Below are 14,879 nucleotides of genomic sequence, written 5' to 3' on the forward strand. Positions count from 1 at the left end.
ATTTGTTAATAGTAAATATCAACGTAATATTATTAAATATCCGTTTTCGGCTTCGGCTTCGGATTTGGTCAATTGATTGATTCCTTAATTTTGTGGACCAAATTTATTTTTTAATAGTAAATATTAACGTAATATTATTAAATATTCATTTTTGTAACGAAAAATTAATATTAAATTCAAATTATCTCCTCTGTCCGTCCGTTTTTTGTAAAGGAAAAGTAATTTCTTTGGCCTTTTAATTTGCGTAAATGGCCATTTACGTTATGGCCGTTTTACGTAACTGACCCACTTCGTTTGAACTCAACAGGATGGGGGTATAAATAGCAGTCCATTCTCTCAGATTTTCTATACGAAATTCCGAATTCTCCTCCTTTCTTCTGCATTGTTTTAACTACAAAGAAGCAACATTAAGTGTGATTTGCTACCGATCATTGTGTTCGCTGAAACACTGGGGTTCGAAGTACCGCTATACCAGTGTGTAATTCGTTCTATTCTGGGAGGAAATAATCCACAACTTCGGGTACTAGGAGGGGATTAAGTTCCTTAAGGAGACACTGTGAAGTCATTGAGCTCGGATTAAATTCTGTTTTTTTTACATTTCTGTTTATATGTTATTTTATCTTCTCCAGAATTATTTTACAAATACAATTTAGTAACAATAAGTGCATAATTTGTTGTTTTTTATTATCACTGCATAACTATTTAATATGTATTCTTACTTAATTTTAACAGTTTAGTACGATGAATTAACGTGAAAGACGGGAAGGTGAGGAAGTTATTTTAACTGTTTTACCTGTTTCTCAAAAGGGAGAAGGAGAGAGAATTGCTAAAAGAAATTATTCCCGAGCATGTATTGAAAAAAAAGAGGAAAAAAAATAAGGACAGAGAAGAACTTTGTAATTAAAAGATTTCTATGTTTTCTCTGTCTCTTTCACGTTTAGGCTTAGCCATTATTGTTAATCTCTCTTAATGCCTCAGCATTATTCAGGGTATACTAATAAATTCTCTTTAATTCTAAAAGAATTAAGGTTTCTGGAACTGATTTAATGTTAATATTATTCAAATTATTTTTTGTAGTCAATTATGGCGACTATTAAGCAAGGAGCGAGGGAATCAACAGGATGGTATCTCGAATTCTGTAAATTTCAATTTCTCAACCTTGACGAATTATTTTTCTATATATATATATGTTTTGTTTTCCCAATTCCGAATATATAATTCTAGGGAATTTCACAGGGTTCAGAGATTGCAATGTTGGTATATGACTTTTGCAGCCTCCTTTATGCGAATTTGAGGCAAGTCATTCCTTTTAACAGAGGAGAAGCTTATTTTATTTTAGGTCGCATGTCTGACTATGTGTTTTATTGTTGCAGTTTTTCAAATTCCCTTGTTAGAATTCATGGTGCTACACCGATTAGACGAATCAGTTTTCACAATCAAGCACAACAAACAATGGCTGCTCGTATCCTTGTTAGAATTCATGGTTCTACACCGGTCACTGCACAAACCAGATTCCACAATCAAGCCCAACCAACAATGGCTGCATGTATTGCCAGTGGATCAACATATTGCTGAATTTGAACCAAAGGAAGGATAGTGAATACAATAGCAGCTAAGAGAAATAATGGTCGAAAGGAAGATATATCTGATTGAATTGATTGGCTGCTTAATTTTATGAACAAAACTGAGATTAAGGAAATTGTATGAAGCTTTTGAGAAATTCTATATGCTTGAGTTAATGATGAGATTATTGTTGTCTTTAATTTTGTGATTTTGGTTGACGATCCACCCTCTATTTATAAAGTTGTGATACTGTGAATCATCGTAATTCCCTTCTTATTCAATACGAGTATTTTTTTTTGTAACTTCTAAAGAGTGTTTTAGCTTAATCTATATAATAACGTAGAATTAATAAATGACTTGAACTCCTGTAAAAAAAGTTTCATAAATAAAGAGTGAATCTATAAAATCAAGATGGTCAAAATTATATTGGTTAATTACGAACATATGCATCAACCAAGTCATGATCGTCCATTTAACACAAGAGATTAGGAAATGCTACCTGAGTTAAAGTTTTCCTCCTACCATATGAAAAGTGAAAAAGGAAACCAAGGAAAATTTAGCAACATGCTCACTGCAGTTGACGTTTGGCCACGTTAAAATATATATTTTTCTCCAACGTATCTAGTAATATTTGATTCACTAATGAAATAAGGTCTCAGTGACGAGCGACCTCTTTAATCGCCTATATGTTGCCGTTTGAAGTAGTGAACTGTCAACATAGCTAGAGGGACAACTCAGTTAATGAATGAGGGGTCAGTTTGTAATTAGTTAAAACTAGAAGGAGCTAAAGCAGAAGATTGTTAGAAGGCAGTTAGTGCGCTTCTCGTCTATATAGCAAGCTCCTCCTTGTATCAGAATACAGAGTAATAACAAATGATTTCCTCTTTACTTCTTCTCTCTCTCGGATGTTCTTAGCTTCTGAGTTGGTGTGCACTGATTTGCATGTCACACCATAGAACCTCCATTGATGGCTGATCCTTACATCTGTCTGGCTCAACTTAACATGGTATTAGAGTGGCAATCGTGATTTACTGAAGCTCCGGTGTGGTCTGATGAAATTCCGGCAAATTGAAGTCATACGAAACCCTAATTCTTCAACATGGCAGGAAATGAGGTAACCCCACTCGAACACAATCATCCACTTATTCTACAAGCATCCGATGCTCCAAGACTAGTTTTGATTCCTATAAAACTGGCTGGGCCAGAAAATTATGCCCTATGGAGTAGGGCAATGAAACTAGCTCTTAGGGGTAAAAGTAAGCTTGGTTTTGTGGACGGAAGTTGTGTTAAGAGCATGTACAGGGGAGAATTAGCGGAATAGTAAGAGAAATATAACGCGATTGTGTTGTTGTGGATTGGAAGTACAGTTGCGAGTGAGCTAATGCGAAGCATAGTTTTCGCATCTAATGCTAGGAAAGTATGGAATGATTTTGAAGAGAAATTTGATAGGTGTAGCTTAACAAGGATTTATCATCTTTGGACTGAAATAGCCACACTAAAAGGCACTGATTCAGTGACTACTTACTACTCAAAGATGTCAGATTTATAGAGTGAATTGGATGTATTGGCACCTAAATCTTCTAGTGATTGTGAGGAATCTAGGCCTTCATTGATTCATTTACAGCAGCAACGATTGCTTCAGTTCCTCATGGAGCTAAACGAGAGCTACAACAATGTGCAGAGTAATGTGTTGATGAGAAGGCCAGTGGTGTCTGTAAATGAGGCATATGCCATTTTACACGGGAAGAGAGTCAGAGGGAATTAGGTGTGACAGACACTAACAGAGATCCTCTGACTATGTTAGCAGGGAAGACTTAGGGATTTAAGCCAAGGAAAACTGGGTTGATCGGTGAACATTGTGGATACAAATGTCACTTGAAAGAGAATTGCTATAAAATAGTGGGATATCCAACTGATATTAAAAGCAAGAAGAAGCCTCAATTTGGTGGGCACAGAACCTATGCCAACATTGCTAGTGCAAATGATACAGCTGGAAGCACTAATCAACCACAAGGACATTATCTCACAGAAGAACGAGACAAGCAATTGGTGGGACTGCTGAATAAACTTGCAGAAGGTGAATGTTCTACTAATATGGCAGGTATTGTATCCTTGTTGTCCAATGCAACTATAAGTAGTTGGGTGGTAGACTCAGGAGCTACTCATCATATTACTTATAATAAAGAAGTACTAAACAATGTTAAAACAAGTGGAAAACTAGGAAGTAATGGTGTGCAATTGCCAACTGGTAACAAGGCAGGGCTAACACATACAGAAGATTCAGTAAACCTAGGAGACCTATGCATAAAAGATGTACTGCATGTACCAGATTTTAAGTTCATTCTCTTATTTGTGGCTAAACTCACTAGGGACCTCACTTGCACAGTTGAATTCTATCCTGATTTCTGTGTGCTGCAAGGTCTCTAGAGTGTCAAGGTCTTGGGGATTGGTAAGGAATCTAAAGGTCTTTACATGTTGAGAGAATGTGCAAAGGCAGCAGGAATAACAGTCTGTGCTGTAAAGAAGGAGGAAAGCACCAAGCTATGGCATCTAAGACTAGGACATGCTTCTATAAAGTCTATATAACATATAGTTTACCTTCAAAATGATATTAGTGGAAAGGAATTGGAAAACTATACTGTTTGTCCTCTAGCCAAACAATGTAGATTACAGTTCCCTACTAGCACTACTAACTCCACTAGTATATTTCATCTTATCCACTTAGATGTCTGGGGACCTTATAAGATCCCAACCTATGATAGAAAGCAATATTTTGTTACTATTGTCGATGACTTTAGTAGGTATACATGGGTCTGCTTGATACAGTCAAAGTGTGAAGTCTATGTTGTTTTGAAGAATTTCATTTCTGTAATAAAAACTCAGTTTGATGTGAATATCAAGATTCTGGGAAGTGAAAATGGTACAGAGTTTTTCAATTCCAAATGTAATGAATTGCTCTCCTCATTTTGCATTATTCATCAAAGCAGTTGTTCATATACACCTCAACATAATGGGACCGTGGAGAGAAAACACAGACAAATTATGGAGGTAGCTAGAGCCTTAAGATTTCATAGTAGTATGCCTATTGAATTTTGGGATGAGTGTGTTAGAACAACAGTCTACTTGATCAATAGGCTACCTACGTAGGACCTAGAAGGCAAGACTCCTTATACTGTGTTATATGGGAAAGTACCAAACATAGATCGTATGAGGGTGTTTTGGTGTCAATGTTAGGCTAGTGTATTGCCCAGAAGGGACAAGTTTGCAGCTCGAGCATCAAGGGCAGTGTTTATTGGGTATTCTGAAACTAGAAGGGTTATAGACTATATGATCTTGAAACAAAAATATTTTTTGTCAGTAGAAATGTCAAGTTTCATGAATATATATTTCTCTTCCAACACAACTCTCTTGATGATAAGGAACTCTTTCTACAACTCTCAGAAAATGCTCCATTCCTAGAACCATTATCCACTCCAACTTATAGTGAGCAAAATACACCAGCATATCCTGCCATTACACCAAAACCTCAGCCAAATTCTCCTGAACCTCATGAACCTTCTACAGTAGATACCAGCACAACCTCTGCAGAAGAGCATTCAATTCCAGACAATGAAGAGATTACTAGTCCTTTACTACCTCAGCAGGTTGATACAGCTAGTTCTTCACCTTCTCAGCCACCTTCTTCACCAGCAGTGATTGCCTCAAGACCACAAAGACATGCAGGACCTCCAATTTGGATCAAGGACTACATTACTGCAGGCAACCTGCCAGGAAAGAGCAAATATCCTATCTCCAACCATGTCACTTATGATCATTTGTCTCCAACATATCAGTCCTGCTTGAAAGCCTTCTCAGTTGTCATTGAACAAAGACCTACACGGAAGCTACAACTTACCAGAATTGGGTTCATGCAATGGAACAGGAAATCAAGGCTCTTCAAGATAATCACACCTGGGAGATAGTAGATTTGCCTGCTGACAAACAAGCTATAGGCTCTAAATGGGTCTACAAAGTTAAACATAAAGCTAATGGTGAGATAGACAGGTACAAATCAAGATTAGTGGCTAAAGGCTACACTCAACAAGAGGGTCTTGACTACCATGAAACCTTCTCACCTGTGGCAAAAATGGTGATAGTGAGGCAGTCATTGGTGTTGCATCATCCAAAGGATGGGCTTTTTTTCAAGTGGACGTCAATAATGCCTTTTCCCAAGGTGAGCTATTGAAGAAATCTATATGCAGCTTCCACAAGGATTTCACAGCCAGGGGGAGTCCAAAGTATGCAGGCTACTGAAATCCTTGTATGGCTTGAAACAAGCCTTAAGACAATAGAATAGAATATAAAGTTGACAGATGCACTTTTTCAAGCTGGTTTTATGCAAAGCAGTTATAATCACTCTCTATTCACAAAGAAAAGCAACAAAGACATTGTAGTTGTTTTGGTATATGTTGATGATCTCCTATTAACAGGAAGTAGTAACAGTCTCATTGAAGATGCAAAAGCAACATACACAGGAACTTCAAAATGAAGGATCTAGGTGAGCTCAGATACTTCTTAGGAATTGAAGTGATGAGATCAGATAAAGGCATTCTCCTAAACCAAAGAAAGTATGCATTGGAGCTGATTTCAGAGGTTGGGTTGAGTGGTTGCAAGCTAGTCTCAACACCTATGGAGCAAAATCACAAACTTACCACTATTGACTATGACAAGCATGTTGGTAATACTGGAGATGCTCTGCTGGAAGATACTTGTAGTTATCAGAAACTAATTGGTAAACTGCTATATCTGACAATTACAAGGTCGTACATATGCTTTGCAGTCCACGTACTGAGCCAGTTTATGCAATCTCCGAAGGAGTCCCACATGGAAGCAACATTAAGAGTGGTCAGATACATCAAAGGAAGCCCTGGACTAGGAATCCTTTTGAGCAGTGGACAAACCAAGACTCTCACAGTATACTGTGATTCAGACTGGGCAGCATGCCCAAATACAAGAAGATCTGTCACTGGTTACGTGGTTAAACTGGGAGATTCATTGTTATCTTGGAAGTCAAAGAAACAACAAACAATGAGTAGAAGCTCTGTAGAGGCAGAATACAGAAGCATGGCAGCAGCTATTACAGAAGCAATATGGATGACATGCTTACTAAAGGAGCTAAGCAACAATGTAGAAGAACCTGTACACCTACATTGTGTAGCAAAGCAGCTCTACAAATAGCTGCCAATCCAATCTTTCATAAGATAACCAAACATATAGAGATAGATTACCATTTTGTCAGGGAAAGAATCAAACAAGGGTTGATCAAGACAGAGTATATAGCCACAAAACAGCAACTTGCAGACTTAATGACTGAAGGACTGAGGACAACTCAACATGAGTTGTTACTCTCCATGCTAGGAGTGTTGAATTTCTTCCACCCTCCAGCTTGAGGAGGAGTGTCAACATAGCTAGAAGGACAACTCAGTTAATGAGTGAGGGGTCGTTTGTAATTAGTTAAAACTAGAAGGAGCTAAAGCAGAAGGTTGTTAGAAGGCAGTTAGTGCGCTTCTCTTCTATATAGCAAGCTCCTCATTGTGTCAGAATACAAAGTAATAAGAAATGATTTCCTCTTTACTTCTTCTCTCTCGAATGTTCTTAGCTTCTGAGTTGGTGTGCACCGATCTACATGTCATACCATAGAACGTACATTGACGACTGATCCTTACCTCTGTCTGGCTCAACTTAACATGAACTACCTAAAATTTATGTTGTGGCGTGTTTGTTTATTTTTGCAAATTTAGTTGACACAAAGGATAATAAGAAAACAATGATAACACTGCAAAAGCGGATGCACTTTCATGTTAAATAATAAACATATAGTTGTTGTGAAAAAAATTCGCTAAAGACTTGGACCAATAAATGTGCATCCGCCCCTATATATTGCATTGTTATTTTTTTATAGTCCAAAGTAAAAATTTATGTATAAACTTGTTAGCTTTATCCGACTCTAGAAACTAAGTCTCAAAAATAACCTTTGAACGACAATGAAAATAACAAATTGGCAGGCTATAAGAGGTTCAACAGATTACCTTCCAGGCAGTGGCGTAGCTATATGGTGCCGAGGGTGGTCGAGCGAACACCCTTCGTCGAAAAATTATGCTATATATAAGAGTTAAATATTACTTTACTTGAGTGTGTGTGTGTGTGTGTATATATATATTATACTTTGAATACCCTTATAGGCAACCCAGTGGCAAACCATGTTCTAAATTAGAGTTCATGGGTTCGAATTCTTGTGTTATTAGTAGAGTTTTCTTTGTTGTCTTTTTACATTAGTTTTCATTTATAAAATTATAGTTCTATTACGAATATTAATATGGTTTAGCTAAATATTTCATATTTTAATTTAAAAGTTTTGATACAGATTTATTTCTTTATAATTTAAACACCCTTGACATAATTTTTGGTTACGACACTATCTCAAGGATGGAAAGGTACCTCTTAAATCTCTCGTTTAGCACACTATATCTAGTTAAATTGTTATACTAAATGTTTTATTGTCAGATTTTATGGCAACTACACCCGCACAAACAGTTTTAAGACTAAAGGAGTCGCCATTAATGCTTGTCTGATTGATGCGCTGAGATCCAAGAAGCAACCTATAGCACCGTTTAGAGTTACTTTTAGCGGTGACCGAAAGGGTCGCCACCAAATCTCGTCTCTGATTGATGGTCGCTTATGTGCCACACTCACGAGGGATTGAGAAGTTCACGAAGTAGCGAGTTAAATGAGAGGCTAGCTAGAGTCAAAGATGAGCCAATGAGTTTCTCAGTTAATGAAGAGCTTCCCTTGATTGGAGAGGCGACAATGGCACTACCTTTAGTGTTACTTTTAGTGGCGACTAAAAGAGGTCGCTTCTAATATCGTCAGTGAAAAAATTACATGGTGCTCAAACCTTATTTAACTATATACAGACTTTCTCTTTGATGCTATTGATGTTATTATCATCAAATGCTTTATGCATAATGTATACGGCCGAAATCAAGTATGCCCGATTTTCCGTGCTCGAGGGGTCGCCCTAAGCCCGAGCTCAGGTAAGGTCGAGTTCGAGGTCGATGGTCCAGACTCGGGCTCGAAGACAGAGTGCAATGCCCGAGGATCGAAGTACTATGAACACCGAAGCCGAGTATGCTCAACCCTGATATAATGCCGTTATGGATTTGTAACAGAATGAGCAAGATTCCGCCACGTCCCTAAGATCATGGCCTAAATCCCGGAGTAGATTTGTACAAATCCATACTAGGCGGTTAGACAGCTGTCCGAATAAGATTCTTTACTGTAAATGGAAATGTACCTTACTTAGGGTTCCCCTATTATGTAAAAGGGGACCACAATCATTTGTAAACATCATCTAATCATTGGCAAAGAATATACTCTCTACTTTTTCGCTCATTGTTCATCAGAATTGTCCTTTAGCTTTACTATTCTTGCTTTATTGTTCTTGATTCATCTCGAGGTCACTGAGCTCGAGGTCGATACTGCTTAGTAACACTGGTTTGGTTTATTCATTTCTTTCATTTATACTTTATATTTCTTGATTATTAATTGGTATTGAACTAAATCACATATCTTTAAAACCAAAAATCAAATTTAATTGTTAATCGTATTTTCAAGGTAAACAGTTTGGCGCCCACCGTGGGTCTAAAGATAATAGTGATTATTTCAGTACTGATTCTCATAACACATGTTATTTTTACACTTTTTCTTGTCAAGAATTTTTGATTCTTAGGATTAAACATGTAACTCCCAAAATGCACCTGTTCATGACAATGAAGGTCTTGGATTTCATGGGGAAAATAATAATGTAGGGGTTGGTGTACCACCGTAATCCTGGGGAAGTGCCGAATGTGGAACTAGTTGATGTTAGTTCGCATATTGCTTTGAATGCAGATTTAGGCGCAGACCCCGGAGGAAGTGCACGCAGGGAAGCCCGATCTGGGGGTCAAAGAACACAAGGTATAGGAGACGGGGGAGTTAGCCTCCAAGTGATATTCGAGATGCTGCAAGCTCAGCAGATTGCCATAGCTCAACTTCAGAGTCAGAATAAAACTCCGAGTATAGCCGAACCAGAAAATACTCGCCGTGCTGAACCGGCGAGGTCGAACGAAAATGGCTCGGGGACTTACCCCACCATCATAAGAATGCTCGAAGAGCTCACCAAGAGGATCGAGTCCGGGGAAAAGAAGATTGAAGACAACGACAAAAAAGTGGAAACTTATAACTCCCGTGTTGACCAAATACCGGGGGCACCTCCAGTCTTGAAGGGTTTAGATGCCAAAAAGTTCATACAAAAACCATTCCCTTAGAGCGCGGCTCCAATTCCCATACCTAAAAAGTTTTGCATGCCCGATATACCCAAATATAATGGGACAACCGACCCTAATGAGCATATTACCTCATATACTTGTGGGATTAAAGGAAACGACCTGAATGATGATGAGATCGAGTCAGTATTGTTGAAAAAATTTAGGGAAACTTTGTCAAAAGGAGCCATGATTTGGTATCACAACTTGCTTCGTGACTCAATTGATTCGTTTGCTATGTTAGCAGACGCCTTCGTGAAAGCACACGTCGGGGCCATAAAGGTGGCGACGAGGAAATCAGACGTTTTCAAGATAAAACAAAGGAACGACGAGATGTTAAGGGAGTACGTATCTAGGTTTCAGATGGAGCAAATGGAGTTACCACCGGTCTCAGATGACTGGGCAATACAAGCTTTTATTCAGGGTTTGAATGAAAGGAGTTCGATTGCGTCTCGACAATTAAAGTAGAATCTGATCGAGTATCCAGATGTGACGTGGTCAGACGTGCATAATCGTTATCAATCAAAGATCAGGGTTGAGGACGATCGGTTGGGAGCTCCCCCGGGTTCAGTTCATCCTAATAGATTGGCACCCAAGCCCCCGAGGGATACAGACAGGGAATCGAGGACAAACAAGGAACGGTATCAGCCGTATATTGATCGGAGAAACAACGGCTCGGGTCGTAACACTCCTCGGAATGATCGAAGAAATGATCGAGGTCAAAGCTCTCGGGGACTCATGAGTAAGAATGGATTTGATAAACATACCGACCCCGCGGAGGCACCTCGATTGTTGGAGTATAATTTCAGTGTAGACGCATCAGGGATCATATCAGCTATTGGAAGAATCAAAGACACCAGACGGCCCAGACCCATACAAACTGATCCCTCTCAACCGAATCCAAACTTGACGTGTAAGTATCATGGCACACATGGCCATAGAACCGAAGATCATAGGCGGCTAAGGGAGTAGGTAGCTCGGTTGTTCAACGAGGGTCACCTTCGAGAATTTCTCAGTGATCGAGCTAAGAATCACTTCAGGGAGAGAGATGCAAGCAGGAAAAACGAGCAGGAAGAACCACAACATGTAATCCACATGATCGTTGGCGGTGTCGATGTCCCACAAGGACCTGTGTTCAAACGTACCAAGGTGTCGATCACCAGAGAAAAACGGACTCAGAGCTATGTGCCCGAGGATGCCTTATCATTTTATTACGAGGAAACAGAAGGCATATCTCAGCCGCACAATGACGCCCTGTAATTTCTATCCTTTTAAATAAAATTCAAGTTAAACGTGTTCTAGTGGATCCGGGTAGCTCAGCAAACATAATCAGATCGAGGGTCGTAGAACAGCTCGGACTACAGGATCAGATTGTACCTGCATCCAGGGTCCTAAATAACTTCAACATGGCAAGCGAAATAACAAACGGGGAGATAATCTTACCAGTAAACATAGTCGGGACCATACAAGATACCAAATTCCATGTCATCGAAGGCGACATGAGATATAATGCACTCTTCGGGAGACCATGGATACATAACGTGAGGACGGTACCTTCAACTCTTCATTAGATGATGAAGTTCCCAACAGAGGATGGTCTGAAAACGGTCTACGGAGAGCAACACGCTGCAAAGGAAATATTTGCAGTCGATGAAGTGACGCCGGTACCAGAGCCTTCGACCCCGGAGAAGTCGAGCACCAAAGGTAAGCAGGCGGCTAAATAGCAATCACCGCCCCAGCCTCGACGGAATCGGAGCAACAGGTAATCGAAGACAAAGAAGAGGATTTCCTTACTCCTCGAACTTTTGTCGTTCCCGAGGAGTCTGATGCAACCAAATCAACGGTCGAGGAACTGGAGCAGGTCATACTGATCGAATACATGCCCGAGAGAAAGGTATACTTGGGAACGGGATTAACCCCCGAACTCAGGAAAAAACTCATTCAATTTCTTATTGATAATATGGATTGCTTTGCTTGGTCCCATTTAGATATGACAGGGATCCCACCAGAAATAACAACACATCGCTAAGCCTAGACCCCAGGTTCAAACCGGTAAAACAAAAAAGGAGGCCCCAGTCCGAGGTGAAGCATGCATTCATAAAGGACGAGGTAACCAAACTTCTTAAAATAGGGTCTATTCGGGAGGTAAAATACCCCGAATGGTTAGCCAATGTAGTTGTAGTTCCTAAAAAAGGAACAATCTTATAATGTGCATAGATTATAAGGATTTAAACAAAGCATGCCAAAAGACTCTTTCCCACTGCCCAACATCGATCGTATGATCGATGCCACGGTCGTCCACGAGATCCTAACTTTTCTTGACGCCTACTTCGGGTACAATCAAATCCAGATGAACCCAGAGGAACAGGAAAAGACCTCGTTTATCACTAAATTTGGAACTTATTGTTATAACGTAATGCCCTTCGGGCTAAAAAATGCAGGAGCTACATACCAATGCCTAGTTAACAAAATGTTCGAAGAACAGACAGGTAAATCGATGGAAGTTTACATTGTTGATATGTTGGTTAAGTCCCTGCGCTTAGAGGACCATTTAACTCATTTGCAGGAAACATTCAAAATCTTAAAGAAGTAGAACATGAAGCTTAACCCGGAAAAATGTGCCTTCGGAGTCGGCTCGGGTAAGTTCCTCAGCTTCATGGTGTCAAATCGGGGTATCGAAATCAACCCCGACAAGATCAAGGCCATCGAGGATATCACGGTCGTGGATAGTGTGAAGGTCGTGCAAAGGCTAATAGGACAAATAGCTTCCTTGGGTCGGTTCATTTCGAGGACATCAGATCGAAGTCACCGGTTCTTTTCCTTGCTCAATAAGAAAAAGGATTTCGCGTGGACCCCGGAATACCAGCATGCCTTGGAAGAATTGAAGCGATACTTATCGAGCCCACCTTTACTTCACACCCCGAAGGTAGATGAAAAACTTTACCTGTATTTGGTAGTATCCGAGATAGCGGTAAGTGGGGTACTAGTTCGAGAAGAGCAAGATACACAATTCCCTATTTATTATGTAAGTCAAACTCTAGGAGATGCTTAAACTAGATACCCTCACTTAGAAAAATTAGCACTTGCATTAATAAGCGCATCTAGAAAGCTAAAGCCATATTTTCAATGTCATCCCATATGTGTATTAACCACTTACCCCCTTCGAAATGTTTTGCATAAGCCCGAGCTATCGGGCCGGTTGGCCAAATGGGCCGTTGAACTTAGTGGGTACGATATCGAATATCAACCCTGAACGGCCATCAAGTCTCAAATCCTACCTGACTTCGTGGCAGAGTTTGCGCTGACCCTCGTACCCGAAGTGGAGAAAGAACTCCAGCTAAGATTGGGTACATCATCGGGGGTATGGACCCTTTTCACGGATGGTGCCTCGAATGTGAAAGGGTCCGGGCTTAGCATTGTCTTGAAGCCACCAACGGGTAGTACCATTTGACAATCTATCAAAACCTTTAGGTTGACTAACAATGAGGCTGAGTATGAGGCCATGATTGAAGGTCTCGAACTAGCTAAGAGCTTGGGGGCAGAAGTCATTGAAGCCAAGTGCGACTCACTGTTGGTGGTAAACCAAGTAAATAAAAGTTTTGAAGTTTGAGAGAATCGGATGCAACGGTACATGGATAAGCTACAGGTAACTTTGCACCGCCTCAAGGAGTCGACTCTGGATCATGTACCTCGAGAACAAAATAGTGAGGCCAATGCACTTGCTAACTTGGGATCCTCGGTTGAAGAAGATGATATCGTCCCGGGGACTATAGTCCAATTATCTAGGAATGTGGTTGAAGAGGGTCATGCCGAGATAAATTCTACAAGTCTGACTTAGGATTGGAGGAACAAGTATATCGATTATTTGAAAAATGTAAAACTCCCATCGGACCACAAAGAATCGAGCGCCTTGTGAACCAAGGCTGCTAGGTTCGCGTTAGATGGAGATGGAACATTGTACAAGAGGATGTTCGATGGATCATTAGCGGTATGTTTAGGGCCGGGGGACACCGAATATGTTCTATGAGAAATCCACGAAGTTACTTGTGGGAATCACTCCGGCGCCGAGTCTTTGATTTGTAAAATTATTAGAGCAGCGTATTACTGGGACAACATGCAAAAAGATACTAAAGAGTTTGTCAAAAAATATGATAAGTGCCAACGATTTGTACTGATGATCCATCAGCCCAGAGAACAACTCTACTTGGTCCTATCCCCGTGGCCTTTCATGAAATGAGGAATGGACATAGTCGGACCTCTACCAACGGCCCCAGGTCAAGCTAAGTTTATTTTGTTAATGACTGATTATTTTTCTAAATGGGTGGAAGCACAGGCCTTCGAGAAGGTTAGAGAAAAAGAAATTATTGACTTCATCTAGGACCACATCATATGCCGGTTCGGGATACCTGCTGTGATTGTATGTGACAATGGAAAGCAATTCGTCGGCAGCAAGGTAACGGGGTTCCTCGAAGCACATAAAATAAAGAGGATCTTATCAACACCGTACCACCCAACTTGAAATGGACAGGCCGAGTCCACAAACAAAACTATCATTCAAAACCTAAAGAAAAGGTAGGACGATGCGAAGGGAAAATGGAGAGAAGTTCTACCCGAGGTCCTTTGGGCATATCGAACAACATCGAAGTCTAGCACAGGGGCTACTCCGTTTTCTTTAGTATATGGCTCCGAGGTCGTTATCCCTGTCGAGGTCGGAGAACCCAGTGCCAGGTTTCGACATGCATCGGAGGAATCAAATCACGAGGCTATGAATACTAGCCTCGAGCTATTAGACGAAAAACGAGAGGAAGCACTTGTTCGGATGGCCGCGCAGAAGCAAAGAATTAAGAGATACTACAATAGAAGGACCAACCTTCGACGCTTTGGAATCTGGGATTTAGTTCTACAAAAAGTCACCCTCTATACTCGAGACTCGAATGAAGGGAAACTAGGCCCGAATTAGGAAGGATCGTACCG

The 14,879-nt window shown here is 40.2% G+C and overlaps 2 protein-coding genes across 2 annotated transcripts; both read left to right on the forward strand.

Moving 5' to 3' along the window:
- The first annotated feature begins 824 nt into the window (after positions 1-824).
- On the forward strand, positions 825-1,763 carry LOC109242748. The gene is made up of 4 exons (XM_019409595.1): positions 825-989; positions 1,078-1,138; positions 1,237-1,295; positions 1,374-1,763. Exons 1-4 carry the CDS (start codon positions 970-972, stop codon positions 1,573-1,575), a joined length of 342 nt encoding a protein of 113 aa, XP_019265140.1. The 5' UTR covers positions 825-969; the 3' UTR covers positions 1,576-1,763.
- A 4,324-nt stretch (positions 1,764-6,087) lies between these two features.
- Positions 6,088-6,780, forward strand: LOC109242745 (uncharacterized mitochondrial protein AtMg00810-like). Its single transcript, XM_019409594.1, has one exon. The coding sequence runs from the start codon at positions 6,088-6,090 to the stop codon at positions 6,778-6,780; it is 693 nt and encodes a 230-aa protein (XP_019265139.1).
- The last annotated feature ends 8,099 nt before the right edge of the window (positions 6,781-14,879 follow it).

Source organism: Nicotiana attenuata, unplaced genomic scaffold (genome assembly GCF_001879085.1).
Source record: "Nicotiana attenuata strain UT unplaced genomic scaffold, NIATTr2, whole genome shotgun sequence".
Lineage (NCBI taxonomy): Eukaryota > Viridiplantae > Streptophyta > Magnoliopsida > Solanales > Solanaceae > Nicotiana > Nicotiana attenuata.